Here is a 15756-nt window from a genome sequence, read left to right on the forward strand (position 1 = left end):
TTTTGAACAGTGATTTAGTTGCTTACAAAGCACAGGATCTTAGGATTATATAGGATTGTTCTTTGATATTTTGGGATTTTCAGTCCTTTGCCACCATGTATGTAATTTTCAGCTACTTTTGTTTTTTATTGTGAATGGACACAGTGAATACCTGGCTATTAGTGCTTTTAAAGTCTTACTAAAGCATTGACTAGTACCAACATTGAATAATAAAAGCACTGAACAATACCAGCACTATTTAGGGCTGTTTTTTTCTCATGTTGCTGCCTCCATGTAAGACATTTTGTGATGTCTTGAACAAGGTGAAAGTTCTTAAACTTTTTGTTATTTTTTGCTTCCTGTACTACTTGTGGCATCATCAGGGAGAAAGCATGATACCCAGTGCAAAGCAGCAGACTTTTGAAGTGGGCTGACGTAGATTCTTCGCTTGGTTCTCTTGCTGCCAAGTACATTCTTGTTACTTCTTATGGTCAAAAGCTTGGAGGCACAATTATCAGCTTATACAACTTGCATGTCATTTCTCTGTTTTCCCAAATGTTGAAATAAAATTGCTCCACAGATTCCTATGGCAAATGATCATCAACTGCCTGTTATACTTTGTTTTCTTCAATGTTCTGCAAGTCTAAGAAAGTACATCTTAGCAAATGCTCCTTCACTGACTGTAGCATGGCCATCCGTATATATTGCTGCAGCCTGTTGGATGTTTATTTTTTTAACCTGAGCTGGGAGTTCATGTTCTCCATAGAAAAAAATTAGAAGTACTTGATTTTCAATCATTAGGGCTAAATGATGAGGAAACACATGGAAAAGTTCTACTATATGTGATAGAAAATATACATTAAAAGAGTTTTTTGTATTTATTTTGGACAACTAGTTGTCCGTACTTCAAATTCAGGAAATGTAAGTTTTAATACAGCCATGTTTATTCTGCATTTTTGAAATTGTAATGATTATATCCAAACTGTTTTGCAGTATCGTGTGGAGTCTATGATGCTGCGTATTGCAAAGCCAATGAATTATATTCCTGTGACACCCAGTATCCAGCAGCGAGCTCAAATGAAAGCCCTGCAATGTGTTCCCTTAATAATGGAGCCAGAATCCCGCTTCTACAGCAATGCTGTTCTTGTATTAGATTTCCAGTCATTATATCCCTCCATTGTGATAGCGTACAACTACTGTTTTTCAACCTGCCTGGGACACGTTGAAAACTTAGGAAAGTAAGTTGTTATTCTTTTCTCACAAAGTTTGATTCCGTAGAGACTTTAGCCTCTTTTCTAAGGTATTCACAACCCTTGGTTGTCAGTGGAAACAGTGAGCATGTATGAATAGCACCATTTTCTGTTACACAATAGAGATGATAAAGATCTACTGTGTGGTTGTGTGCGTGTGTGTATACACACACAGACACACACATATACGCATCAATATGTATTTTTAAATATAGAATTAGAGTCTGTTCTGTTAAAAAAAAAAGTTAACTCTGTATGCATGTGTGTACACCTGTTCATTATTGTGGTGATGCTAGTTTTTAATAGTGCTTCAGAAGAAGTTAAAATTGTATCAATCCACTACCTATTTTCAAAACTGGACTACTATTATTCCAATGTATGTTAATAAATAATTGTTGTTCTCTTTTAACAGTTGTAGTTCACTCTGGTCTTAACTATTCAAAATTAAAAGATACAATGAGTTATTCTGTGTAGCACCTCGTATTGAGCTTAACAGTAATTCTGTTAATTGGAAAAAAATCTCATTGCTCATTATAGTTACCTCTATAAAACAATATTTGGAAGAATGGGAAGATGCATGCAATGATTGCTAGGTGTCACCATCAGGTTTTCGAGTTTCTGATTTGAAATTCTGAATTTGTAGGAAAAAGATATGCAGTGTGTTACTTGGTAAACTTATATGGTTTCCACAGGGGATTACGGTATGAGTACATGCCTCCACTAATTCAGCATTTGGAAATAATGCATTAATGCAGAACAGAATTGATAAATTATGCATGTGTTGGAATTTAGCCATTTATTACTACTTTATTCCTAGAGCCTTTTGCATGTAGCTAAGAAATTTTAAATGATAGTGTGTTTGTTTACACCTGAGATTATAATTGTGATTCTATCCTTGCTGGCATTATCAGCATTTTAATGTGAGTTTATGCTATTGCTTGATCGGGCTGTAAATGAGTGAATTGTCTTCGTATTTAATTTTTCTCTTTATTAGATATGATGCATTCAAATTTGGCTGTACATCTCTCAGAGTACCTCCTGACTTACTTTACCAGATTAGGCATGATATCACAGTGTCACCCAGTGGAGTAGCTTTTGTCAAGGTAATGATATTATTGCTCTGTGATAGGCATTTTCACTTCCTGTTGGTTGACTACCTTAAGATTAAATTGATATTGTAGTTTATATTTTGCTGCATTAAGAGCAGACAGAAGGGGGAAGGTTCAGTCTCTCATTTCCCAGTGTTTTTTGGTATTTGTCAGAGTGCTGAACTTCTGGCAGTTCAGAAAAATAAAATGTCATCTTTATGCTTTCATTTATACTGAAGGCTTATTTCATCTATAATTAAACTGTATTTCACTTGTGCAGTTTAGGGATCAAACAGTAATTATCGGTGTGTAACACTTCATTCTTCTCCTGTTTGTATAGCAGAATGCTTTCCTAGAAAAAGAGTCATGGTTCGGGAGATGAAACTCCCTGACTTGCTTTCTGTTGTTCTCATTTTATGTTATGTGTACTGTTGGCTGATTTGTAATGAATTAATAAATAAGGCCTGGAGCTCTTATAAATAATTAGCCAATCAACAGCATACATGTATTTAATGTAAAACAAAAACTTTAAGTAAAGAATATTTGCAGAATTTTTAAAAGATAATATTCCTTTAGCGTTTAATATTTTGACAATTAATGGTTAAATATTGAAGTCCCATTTTAGTTAATAAGGTTATCTAAACAGTGTATTTGCAGGGCTGATGAAAACAAAGAACAAAAAGCTATTTACCCTGCCCTTAAGAGCTTTGTCTATATTCTAGGTTGCTTGTAATATTTGTGGGAAGAGCCAAAGCGTTGGTGCCTAGGGCATCTTGCTAATTAATTTGTCTTCTTAACAGTGATTATCTAACAGTTCTGTGTTTTGCTTTTACTCCTAACTGTTTAGGCTGGGCTTTTTAACGTACCTTTTTTCTTCGTTCCCTTTATGGCAGCCTTCAGTAAGAAAGGGTGTGCTACCAAGAATGCTAGAAGAAATCCTGAAGACTAGGATAATGGTGAAACAGTCAATGAAGGCTTATAAGCATGACAAGGCTATAACTCGAATGCTTGAAGCTCGTCAGTTGGGTCTTAAATTTATAGCTAATTTTACATTTGGTTATACTGCTGCTAATTTTTCTGGAAGAATGCCATGCACTGAGGTAAGGGTTGCAGATAAAAATGCAGAAAAACTGTGGAAAATACACTATTAATAAAGTATAGTCAGATAACACAGTATTATTATTTGAAACATATTTAATCTAAATACCTTCATGAAAGCTGGGGGTTTTTGTAGTACTGAAAATCAGCAACGGGATTTATTTGTGATCCTTTGGGGGGGGGGGGGGGGGAAGTCTTACTTTTCTTCTTCCCATAAAAGAGCATTTGGAGTTGGCATTTCTGTAGAACTCTTTCCAAAGGTAGACTGGAATACAGTTCTAATAGTGGAAATAAAATAAAACATTGTAACTGTTTCATAGTTTTCATAAAAGGAGGAATCAGCAGAATCCAAAAACTACAGAAAATGATCCTAAGCGATCTTGTCTTGATCCTTACACTTTTAATATGCCTAAAGAAGTTTAAACCAAATTTTCACAGAATCACAGAATCACTAAGGTTGGAAAAGACCTGTAAGATCATCAAGTCCAACCAAAAAAAAAAAACAACAAAAAAAAAACCAACAAAAAAACCACACCACACAACAACAACAAACCACAACACACCAAAAACCAACCCACCCAACACCACACAGCTCCATGCCCATCAAGCTACATCCCACAATGCCACATCCACATGCTCCTTGAATACCTCCAGGGAGGGTGACTCTACCACCTCCCTGGGCAGCCTATTCCAATGTTTCACTACTCTCTCAGTAAAGAACTTTTTCCTAATATCCAGTCTGAACCTCCTCTGGCGCAACTTGAGGCCATTTCCTCTAGTCCTGTCGCTAGTCACTTGGGAGAAGAGACCAACACCCACCTCTCTGCAACCCCCTTTCAGGTAGTTGTAGAGAGCGATAAGGTCTCCCCTCAGCCTCCTCTTCTTCAGGCTAAACAACCCCAGTTCCCTCAGCTGCTCCTCATAAGACTTGTGCTCCAGACCCCTCACCAGCTTCGTCGCCCTTCTCTGGACACGCTCCAGCACCTCGATGTCTTTCTTGTAGTGAGGGGCCCAAAACTGAACACAGTATTCGAGGTGCGGCCTCACCAGCACTGAGTACAGGGGCACGATCACCTCCCTGCTCCTCCTGGCCACACTATTTCTGATACAGGCCAGGATGCCGTTGGCCTTCTTGGCCACCTGGGCACACTGCTGGCTCATCTTCAGCCGGCTGTCAATCAACACCCCCAGGTCCTTTTCTGCAGGGCAGCTTTCCAGCCACTCCTCCCCAAGCCTGTAGCGTTGCATGGGGTTGTTGTGGCCGAAGTGTAGAACCCGGCACTTGGCCTTACTGAACTTCATCCAGTTGGCCTCAGCCCATCGATCCAGCCTGTCCAGGCTAATAATTTTTGATCGCCCTTCCTTTAATTCTTGCTATTTTGGGGTAATGTAAGCAACCTTTTTATTTATTAGATGCATTTAAACCATGCCTCAATATAGTAGTTTTCATAAACAGATCAAGCAAGGTTAGACTATATTTGCCAAGAGCTAGTATTGGGTTTAGCGGTAGAATAAAGATTTTCAATTTATCTTTAACTTTGCAGGTTGGGGATAGCATTGTCCACAAAGCCAGAGAAACATTGGAGCGTGCTATAAAACTGGTGAACGATACAAAAAAATGGGGTGCTCACGTTGTGTACGGTGATACTGACAGGTAATTAATGGTCTGCTTCTTACAGTGTTTTAAAACCATAGTAGTTCTTCATAGATATATTTTTCTTTTGTCTCAATAAGGGGAATTTATGATACTTAAAAGAGTATGTGGACCCTCTTTGGGATGTTGCTTACAGATCTCTTACAGAGTTTGTTTTAGGACTCTTAGAAAGCATTTTGAGGGTTTCCTTTCTTTTGAAAATTATGTGGAACAGAAAGCGGGGGAAAAAATCATGTTTTTTCAGGTGTGAATTAATATGTCTTATTTATCGAATGAGTATTTTTGTGCCTGTTTCTGATGCCATTTTTATTTTGGAAAACAGAATATTTATAGTATAGTAGGCATTGCACATTGATACTTAGAGGAAGGCACTATTTTAAGCTTCAAAAGCAGATACATTTCAGAAGCAGTCGCCAGAGCATATAAAGATATGATTAGGCTGTCTGAAATACATCATAAAAACATCTCTCCTTTCTCAGTCAATCTTTCAATTGTATAATAGCCATGCTCTAGGCGTATCTGTCTCTGGTGCTAGACTTGGGTAATTTTTCAGCCATGGGAAACAAAGCTTGTCTGGCTGTCCTTCCTTACTAACTTGTGAATCCAGTGACTGATTTTAGCCAGATTTGATGAAAGACTTGAAATTTCAAAGATACTAAATTCATAATAGCTTCACCAAAAAAAAAAAATTGTTGGAGAAAGGAAGTAAAATCCTATTACTGCTGGTAGTGGGGAAGAAAAGGGCGTACCCAGAGCTCTTTACAGTTCTCTCCTGGGAACTCAAGTTTTGCAGTGCCGGGGAGCAGTCATGTTCCCTGCCTCACCAGAGAGCCACAGCATTCATCATGCCTTTGGCACTCCTGATCTCATACTGAACACAGAAGTTTCTCAGGTTTTTGGCTTTTCTAGCTTAAGGAAGGGAACAGAATTGATAACAACACCCCTGCCTTGCCACCAGGAAACTATAGCTTATAAGTTTCAGGAACTATGTTGAAAAGATTTGTGCTTATTTCCTATGTCTGATTTCTTGTAGCATGTTTGTACTCTTGAAAGGAGCTACAAAGGAGCAGTCTTTTAAGATTGGTCAAGAAATTGCTGAAGCTGTAACAGCAACAAACCCCAAACCTGTTAAACTGAAGTTTGAAAAGGTAAAAGGAAAATACTTTGCTTCAAGTGCATTGGGTGAAAACATTGTTATCCTAAAAAAAACAAAAAAAAGAAAACCATAAAACAAAACAAAAAACCTATGAAGATAAAAGATTTTTCTGGACACTAACATAGCATAAGGATATACAACAGTTGTGTGCTGTACTGTTTCTGCGGGTGTATCGCAAGCTCCTTGATGCTTCAGGAACCTTGTCAGAGGAGCGCTGCAGCATGAACGACAAAAAGAAATATTCCTACTTTCACATCAGGATGCCTGGTGGCCTGTTGTGCTGGCAGCACCAGGCGATTTGAAATTCCTGTCTCATCAATTTTTGGAAATGTCTCCCTCAGTTTTGTATTGTATACATACAATCAAACCAATGTGTGCAACTTGGTAGAGAAAATGTACGCCATCCCTTGAAGTGATTCCAGTGCATTAATTTACAAGTCTGATATTTATTCTTCAGCCAGCCTTAGCACACTTCAGGATATGTCCATGTGATACATATACGTATAAAATGAAAAATTATAAAAATCCATTCAGTAGGCTTTTAGAAGAAGTATTAATGACAATAAGCCTTTTATAGAAGAGCAAGGCAGTGCGATACTAATTTTGGTGGAAGTTTATCATTGGAAAGTCATTAGCAATCAGTTTAGGTGCTCTAGACATTTTCAAAGTACATACTTGACTCAACAGGTTCAATCAGAATTTTTAAGCAAATTGCCATTTTTCATGGAAAATTCAGTAGAAAAATATTAGCAAGAAAAGTCAGGATACCTGTGGAAGGCATGGCAACTTTTCCTCACTGACTAATGTGCAGGGACCCTTCCCACTTTGAGGCAATTCTGTGTCATTAAGCTGAAGGAGTAATTTGCCAGAAGAAAATACTAGGTGCAAGGATATACTTGAGAAGATGTCAGAGTGCTTCACTTCAGGTGCCCTTATTCACCTGTGGGTCAAAATATTGAGTATTCTCCTGTGGTAGCTTCCTAGCACAGGAAGAGGAAAGTGCCTCAAAGTTGGAGCATCTGTTCAAGAAGCAGGACACCTATGTGCAGGACCTTCTTCAGCCTGAGGCAATCTAAACTCACTGCTCCCTCTTCCATGAGAGCCAGGAAGATGTGGTGTTATCCTAGTAATACTGGGAAGAAATTGTTCCCCATTCTTTCTTTTAAAACTGGTCAAGGAGTGCTGACACAATCAAGAATGAAATAAGAGGTTGGAGAAAACAAGCAAAATGGACTATGACCATAAAAATCCATTCATGAGGAAACCATTCTCCAAGCATAGACGTTTAAAAAGCATGCTTTCCCCAAATCAAGATACTGATTTTAGGCACCTCATAACTAGATGAAGTTTGAAAATAGAAAGTTCAAAGCCACTACTTTTGCTGGGAAAGTTTTCTTCTCTGATGTTTAAAATGAAGATGTTGTCTCTTTAAGAAAGAGAGATAGTACAGTTACATTAAAAATGCTGACAGATGCCATCCAGAAAAGTAAGGGTACTCAAAAGAAGTTATACTGTGTGTCACTTTTCATCTGAGCTTCAGGTTGCTTAGCCTTTTACAGCTAGATGAAATATAAAGTGATTTAAGAATGGAACACCACTGAATCCCAGCTTCCTTAGCCATCCTTTAACAGTCCTTTGATCTAGTTTATTAGTTTTAATGATTATTAAACAAACAAACAAACAAACAAAAGCAACAACAAAGCAAAGTATTCCTTAGGAAACCCTCTATGTTCAGAGCCACCTTATATTCCCAACACATGCCAGATTGGGCTATCTTCTTTCTAAACATTCCAGGTCTACTTGCCATGTGTCCTGCAAACTAAAAAGAGGTACGTGGGTTACATGTATGAAACACTGGACCAGAAGGACCCAGTATTTGACGCAAAAGGCATAGAGACAGTCCGAAGGGACTCCTGTCCTGCTGTTTCCAAGGTAAAATACTCATGCATTTCTTCCTGAATGAAATTATAGTGTTCTGTTATTTCATTGTATATTTGTCCTTTCTCAGAGTTTCTAGTCCTTGTGAGTTGTCTAGACTTTCTAGTCCTTGTGAGTTGTCTAGACTTTCTAGTCCTTGTGAGTTGTCTAGACTTTGTCTGTTTTTCTGGTATGAGCCATTTAAAAGATAAATTGAAGATCTTGCACACCATTACAAGGACTTGCACTTTCCATCTTAACTACTATATTTCAGCCCCTAAAAACCCCATAAAAAGCCCTCAGCCCCGTGCAAGTTCTCTAGAAGACCATTCTTGATCCAGTTCACTTTAACTGGAAGTAATTATTACTCCAAGATGAGTGGGGCACATTGATGTGTCTGCTAAATAGCTCACTTACATAAATCTAATTTAGCTAAGAATTCATTTAAAATAAACTTCCTTGCCTGTTTATTTTAAACTGTGTATTGGGGGATTAAAAAGAAAAGGCTCTTGTTCTTAATCAAGTCAAAACAAATTTATGCCAGTAAGAAGGGTAACCACTTAGGAGGATTTACTTCCATTTTTCGTTTTAATCCCAATTCTTCTGTTTGCTGAGGTGGTCAGAAAGTTGTGGCAAATTATTTTAGATGACGGGAAAAAAATTCTCTCATACTCTGGAAAACCTCTGTAATTGTTGAAACAATCTTAGTGCCCCGGAGTATGAATAATGTCATGAAAGGTGTGTCAAACTGAGGAAGAAGTTGTCCAGTAATGTGTTTATGAATGTCTTTGAGTGGAAGAGAATGTAACCTGTTGTCATATTAACATTCTAGTTCACAACTGATACTTTTTCTAAGCAGTGTATTAGTATTTCCATATAATATACTTAATTATTTGGAATTAATTATTTTTTAGTTAAACATACGTGTTTTTCTCACCTTTCTCCTTTGGTTGTAAAGATACTTGAGTGTTCTATCAAGCTGCTATTTGAAACGCGGGACGTAAGTCAGATCAAACAGTACGTTCAGAATCAATGCATGAAGTTACTGGAAGGAAAAGCCAGCATGCAAGACTTCATCTTTGCAAAAGAGTACAGAGGCAGCTCAGCTTACAGGCCTGGATCCTGTGTACCAGCCCTGGAAATCACCAGGTAATGAGATTAAGAAGTGCTAATCATAGATATTTTTTTTCTTGACCTTTGTACTGCCAAGTTATGGGTAGCAGTGAGATGTCTCCTTCAGATATTGTTGCAGCAGTTGGCTCTGACTTTATTCTGTGTGTGAAGAGAGATCAGGCATCAGATAGTCCTAGAAAGCCATTTCGTAGTCCTGGAAAGAGCCACACGTGTTCAAGAGTAAAGTCTCTTGTCAGGACGCAGTAACGTGTTCACTGCTGTTACTTATGCTTTGGTTTTTGTACAAGGGCTTGACTCTCCAAGAATGCTCATCAGTCACAGATATTAGATATGTTAAAAATTGTAATAGTGATGTCTCTCAGTGCTGTGAAATACATTACCAGGCATAATTTTTCATTTTTTAAAAAGTACCTTACTTAAAGTTAGTATTTCATCCTGTTGATATTGTTTATCAGTAATAGATAATGTGAGCTGGCACATTTTGCCACCTCGCTTAATATAAAAAGTCTTCAAATTAAGCCATGCTTTTTAAATAAAATAAAATTCAAGTCCTGGATTGATACCTGTTTCAAACTGAATTGTCCTTTGCTTTCTGGGTACTTGAGCTCTTTTTAGTACCCTGGCTGCTCTTTTTTAAAATATTTCTTTAAGGAAGGGGTAGCTAGAAAGCAACCTGCACGCAAATCCAGGTGACCTGAAACAGAACGTATCTTTAGGGCTCATGTTCCAAGTTCTAAAATTTGGGTCTGATCATGAGACAAATTAAAAATGAAACAACTTGGTCCTGTGCTTCATAATAGACACTAACTTCAGTCGTCTGGAGAGCTACTAATATAATCAGATGGGGAAGTTTACAAGCAAGTGAAATAACTATGAATTTGTCTCTAGATGCATTATAAAGGCTATTTTTAAACAGGAGAATGCTTGCCTATGACCGTCGCTCTGAACCACGAGTTGGGGAGCGAGTGCCCTACGTCATCGTGTACGGCATGCCTGGACTGCCCCTGATACAGCTGGTCAGGCGGCCCATTGAAGTCCTGCAGGATCCCAACCTGAGGCTGAACGCTACGTACTATATTACCAAACAAATCCTGCCACCGCTGGCTAGGGTATTCTCGCTTATTGGCATAGACGTCTTCAGCTGGTACCATGAGTTGCCACGGGTAAGTGTTTGAAAACAGATTACAAACATAGTGCATCTATACAGTGTTTGGTTTTATCGTGACTTTTAATGGAATGAGGTTTTTATGAGGCAACAGCAAAGGTTATTTTACAAGGCAGTGTTTGATGCCCAAATATGCAGACCTGATTCTTAGACTTTCTGTGTGGTTTTTTTCACTTAGTAAATAAATTTTTTTGGCCAGTCCTTCTGTGCAGGGTTGATCACACTGTCACCTTCTATTTTCTGACCCCTTCCATACTTTAAAAGACTATTTTGCCATAACTCTGTGTTTTTAGCAGTACTTGTATATGCATCTATTTGACTGTACCACCTTTTAAATCTCTCTATAGTAGATGTTGACAGTCCTGTTTTTCCAAGATGTTCTGAAGATCTTTCCACTTTATAGAAAAGGTGGTAATGCCCCAGCAGCAGGAACACTTTTTTAAAAATCTGTATCACCAGAAATTTTAAACTAATTCTATCCAAAACTGACTTTCCTAAAAGCTAAAGAAATCATTGAGATGCAGGAAGAGAAGTGTTAGATAGCTGGATTTTAGTTTGTGATTCCTCTGACAAAAAGGGATGGTGAAAGATGGTGCATCCGTGTAGTTTGGTTACTCTGCTTAGTGTAGACTTGAGCAGCGTAGTAGTACATCATGTTTCCCACTGCAGACTTTTAATATAGCCTTGATTGTCTTCAGTTCTGCTTCTTTTCTCTACTTTCCGATGGCACTATGACACTCACCTTAAGTATCTCCAACAAACTGCTCTAAAAAGGCAAAAAGAGACCTGACTTTCTGCAAGGCCAGGGAGCACCAAGGAGGTCATGGGGAGCAGAGCAGCTGGGTGTTTGAAGCAGGAGAGTGAAGGATAGCACAAAGCGCGAGTCATGCAGTGCCAGGAGCAAGTGCAGAGAACAGACTTCCCTAGGCGAGGCGGCAGCGGTGGAGCTTTGTCCGGGGAAAGCAGAGCATGAGCTAGAGCCATGGACCAAAAGACGGTGGCAGCTCTGTGACCAGGACTGCACCAGCACCGAAACTCGAGGGGAGGCAGAGGGGCAGCAGCCAGGGCATGTTTGGATGTGAAGCAGATCAGCACCTACAAAGGAACAACTGCAGGAGGCAGAGTTTGAGATAAGATCAGGAATTTAGCATGTGACTGAGGATTTCTTTGGTTACTCTTTCTCTTTTCTGCTGAGATTCCCTGTGAAATAGGTGTGGGTAGGCTCCGTTCAGTGTGTCACTTCAAGGCAAGTGCTATGCTCTTCAGAGTGATGTGATCCATGTTAATAATTTGTGTATGAACCCATGCCCTGCAGGCTGTGTTGCACTTTGATGCTCCTTTAAAAAAAAAAAATAGGCTATGTAATCTAGGAATAAGGTGAGCTGCTCTCTTGAAAGTTCATTACCTCTTAATTATTCTTTTAACAGATTCAAAAAGCTGCCTCGACTGCCTGCAGTGAGCTAGAAGGACGCAAAGGCACAATCTCCCAATATTTCACGACCTTACACTGTCCCGTGTGTGATGAACTGACCCAGTATGGGATCTGTAATAAATGCAGAAGCCAGCCACAGCATGTGGCAGTGATTCTCAACCAAGAAATCCGAGAGTTAGAGCGTAAGCAAGAACAGCTGGTCAAGGTATGATTAAAGCATTGTCAGGTGTCTGTCAGCCAAAGATAGGGGCTGAAATTTCAAAGCAGCGTGTTACTGAATGCCCCCAACAGAAATGGGAAGTACAATCTGGGTGTTAAACGTATTACAGCTTGTTTGCTTTTCCCATTGCTGTTGAAGGCAGTATAGCAGCTATTATTCTCCTTAGCACAAAACTGAAGGCAAAGGGTGGGGATCAGAACAGAAGATGCTTTTCTCCTTTTCTTTTTTTAAGAGTATCTTACATGGTTTGTAGGTGCTTTTTTATAATGACAGTGATGGAGACTTGTAAAACTATGAAAGATTCACCTTTTTTGCATGAAAATTACTGATGATGTTCTAGTAACAAAAACATTTGTCCCAGAAAATTTATTTATTTATATGTATAACACAGATGTGGTTTAGCTTGGGGGTTTTCTTGTTACCTTTCCTCTCAATCAGAATTTTCCAAGCTGGTTTTTTCCCTTGAGATAGAAGTCAATTAAGAGGGTAGCTGACTGTCCTTACAAATATATTACAGCAAAGCACAATGCCTCCCCTTGCAGAACCATTATGCATATTCTCACCTGATTTTCTTACTGTTATATTTTATAATTAATAAATATTTTTGTTAAAATTGATATTTAGCACTAGCACGTGAACCGTTTGAAAGACTTGTCTGAATTGCAGGGATATAAATGTTCCTGTAGTCTAGCCATTGATTTGACAGGTTCCCATGGGGTCCTGTTGCTGGAAAACCATTATAATTCACTGTTTATAAATCTTGCATTACTGAGGTGTGGACTTCTAGTTCTGGCTGTATTTTGTAATATTTGCTCTGATCTGCATTGTAAATGGCAGTAAAGGAAGGTGATGCATGTTATGCAGTTTCCCTGTGGTACTCTGAACCATTTACATTGCTTTTGTTCTGGAATAAATCAGAACTTGGCAGACTGGTCCAGCCCCACAGAAGGATCGGGGGGTTGATCAGAACATTTTCTCATCCCTGCAGCATGCAACAGGTCGGCAAGGCCTGGGATCCCATTCCAGTCAGTGTTTGATGACTCAATCTCTCTGTAAGAGCATCTGTCATATTTTAATATGAAGATGTATATATCCTTCACAGCTTAAATTCTTGGCCCTCCTAGATGATAAACACGCTGAAGGCAGCAGAAAACTGGTAGAACACTGAATCGTACATTAGTTTAAAACGTACTTAAAAATTACATGCCATAGGCTAAGGCCATAGACTTCTCCCCTCAACACAAAATGAACTTAGAAAGTGTCTCGAGTATCATTTAGTTTGGTCCCTCGCGTTCAAACCAGCCACAGCCTCTTTCCAAAGAACTAGGGTAGACTTATTTCTGAGGTTCTTCTAGTGGTTACAAACCTGGAACAAACTGTTTAAATCCTGTTCCTGTTGGGTCACGCTTGCAGGTCAGAGGACTGGTATCCTCTGAGATGCCGCGTGTGGGAGCTGGACGAGAGGGGTGCTCTGCTCCAGCTATTGTCAGTTTGAGTTTCTGGTCTGCCGGGATTCAGTACTGATACAGGTCTGGCTGAGAGGGTCGCTGGTGCCCAGATAATTTTCACATGGAAAGAAAGAAAAGAATTAATTTTAAAAGCAACAGATATGATTTTGACTTGTTGTTCAAACTATGGAAACAGTAGGATAACGCTGTGTAACGCTTTGATGTTACAAAACACAAGTGTGGTTGGAAGCAAATTTCTGAGGTTTTGGAAAAACTGTTGGGGGTGGCAGATACTGGAAAGGATTAAAAATAAAAGAGCAAAGCAGGGGACTTTAGTTTTCCGATAGCTACCTTTGGAAAAACTGTGCCTGCTGCTATTTTATTCCATCAGGTATCTTGTGGGAAAAGTACTTTGAAGCAGCATTAACTACATTAACGAGTAGTTCCATGCAGGAGGTGAGCAGTGGAACCTGCCTGCCTGTGTATTTCTGTCTTGGGATTGATCAACTCTGACTTTGAAAGTAAAACTCTACTTGAAGCTTATTGTGAAACAGGAGTAGTTTATTAAGTCCCTTTCCTGTGTAGGGAATAACTACAGAATAAAAGTTTTGTCTTTTTTCACTAGGAAACTTTCATACAGGGTAATTTATCAGGAATATAACACGCTGCCCCACTTAAAATCCACGCAACTTATTTACCTTATTTTTCCAAGTGCCACCACATACAAGTAGAACTTAATTAGCAGGATTGAAACCCAAGCTGTACAGTCAGGCTGTTGATCTCTTCCCAGTTCTTGGTGGGTGATGCTGCTGGCCAGGCACCAGCAGTAAAATGAGCAGTCTGGCACTGACAGGAGAGGCGGCGGCAGACAACGGAGCTGCTCCAGATCCCTCTGTATCCGGGAAAGGCTTGGTGCTGGCTGCCTCGAGGGCTGTGCCCGTTCTGCTGATACAACGTCAAGGACTTAGTAGTCCCAAGTGATTTATGCTTTGCTTGAGTTAAGTTTAAAATAATCTGTTTTGCTTTTTTACATGAAATCTAGATATGCAAGAACTGTACAGGCTGCTTTGATCGACAGATCCAGTGTGTCTCCCTCAACTGTCCAGTACTTTTCAAGCTGTCCAGAGTAAGCAGAGAACTGTCAAAGGCACCGTACCTTCGCCAGCTACTTGACCAGTTTTAAGTTATCTGTGTTACAGGATTCCAGGTGCTATTTTTATTTTTTTTTTTTCAGTGTTTACCACACTAAGACTATTGTGCATGGTGCTTTTTCAATTCTCATCTAGTCCAGGATTTCCATTTTAACTGTTGGGTTTATTATCTGAAGAATAATGAACGCTTATCCTAACTAAATTAAAAAACAAAACAAAACAACATTTGTTGACCTATGAATAGCTCACTTTTTAAGATGTACAAATTTCTTCTTTCTTTCATGTTTCTAACATAACTGTTTTATAATGCTGATGTTGAAATAGCTATGTGTAACATCTTGTAAATCCATTTCAAAGTAGAAGTCAAGTTTACTTCCTGGAGGAAGGAGCACTGAAAACCTCTTGAAACGATAAAACCATTAGTGTGTGTTCTTGAACTGTCAGTATCAAGACGTGTTACTTATATATTATCCATTCACTTTATAATTTTGTCTGCGAAATATTTTGTAAATACACTTTTTTACTTTTCAAACAACTGAGTAAAATAATGTGCAATGACTTTTATACAGATAATTTTAAAGTCGGTTGGTATATCTCCTCCTAAGTTTTGCTTGATTCCAAGTAGATTGTTATTTTGATCAGACTGTGCAAACAGTAGTATCATGTGTAGCATTTTGAAACATTATTTTCTAAAAATTGCTGTCTTGCTTTAGCTATTAATGGGGCATTGTGAGGAACTGTGCAAAGACATTTTTGTTACAAACCTGTGGGACTGTTGCAATACTTTAAATATAAAATTTTATTCCATTTTTGCTTGTTTTGTATAGACATTTCTATTGCTTCTAAATATGCTTAAAATATTTTCTTTCCTTATGTACTGTACAGTTAAATCTTATTTGCCACCATCTTGACAAAATGTGTATTTAGAATATTTGTATAACTGTATAAAATGGAAAAGGAATTATGTGGTCAGTGCATTGTTTTCTAAACTGGAAATCATTTTGTTTTAGAAGTTAATAATGGAAACCATATTAAAGTTGAATAAAATGATATGGTAAAAGTTA

The 15756-nt window shown here is 38.5% G+C and overlaps 1 protein-coding gene across 1 annotated transcript in view; it reads left to right on the top strand.

Annotated features, from left to right (window-relative positions):
• REV3L (REV3 like, DNA directed polymerase zeta catalytic subunit) overlaps window positions 1-15756 on the top strand; it is a 125154-nt gene extending 109398 nt beyond the window's left edge. Inside the window, exons 23-32 of the mRNA XM_059827874.1 lie at window positions 973-1217; window positions 2224-2332; window positions 3211-3417; window positions 4960-5069; window positions 6103-6217; window positions 8020-8157; window positions 9101-9291; window positions 10193-10439; window positions 11869-12078; window positions 14584-15756. Coding sequence (XP_059683857.1) covers window positions 973-1217; window positions 2224-2332; window positions 3211-3417; window positions 4960-5069; window positions 6103-6217; window positions 8020-8157; window positions 9101-9291; window positions 10193-10439; window positions 11869-12078; window positions 14584-14724 — 1713 coding nt within the window. The 3' untranslated portion in view covers window positions 14725-15756. The remainder of the gene's footprint in view (window positions 1-972; window positions 1218-2223; window positions 2333-3210; window positions 3418-4959; window positions 5070-6102; window positions 6218-8019; window positions 8158-9100; window positions 9292-10192; window positions 10440-11868; window positions 12079-14583) is intronic.

The sequence above is a fragment of the Gavia stellata genome, chromosome 2, assembly GCF_030936135.1.
Source record: "Gavia stellata isolate bGavSte3 chromosome 2, bGavSte3.hap2, whole genome shotgun sequence".
Taxonomy (NCBI): domain Eukaryota; kingdom Metazoa; phylum Chordata; class Aves; order Gaviiformes; family Gaviidae; genus Gavia; species Gavia stellata.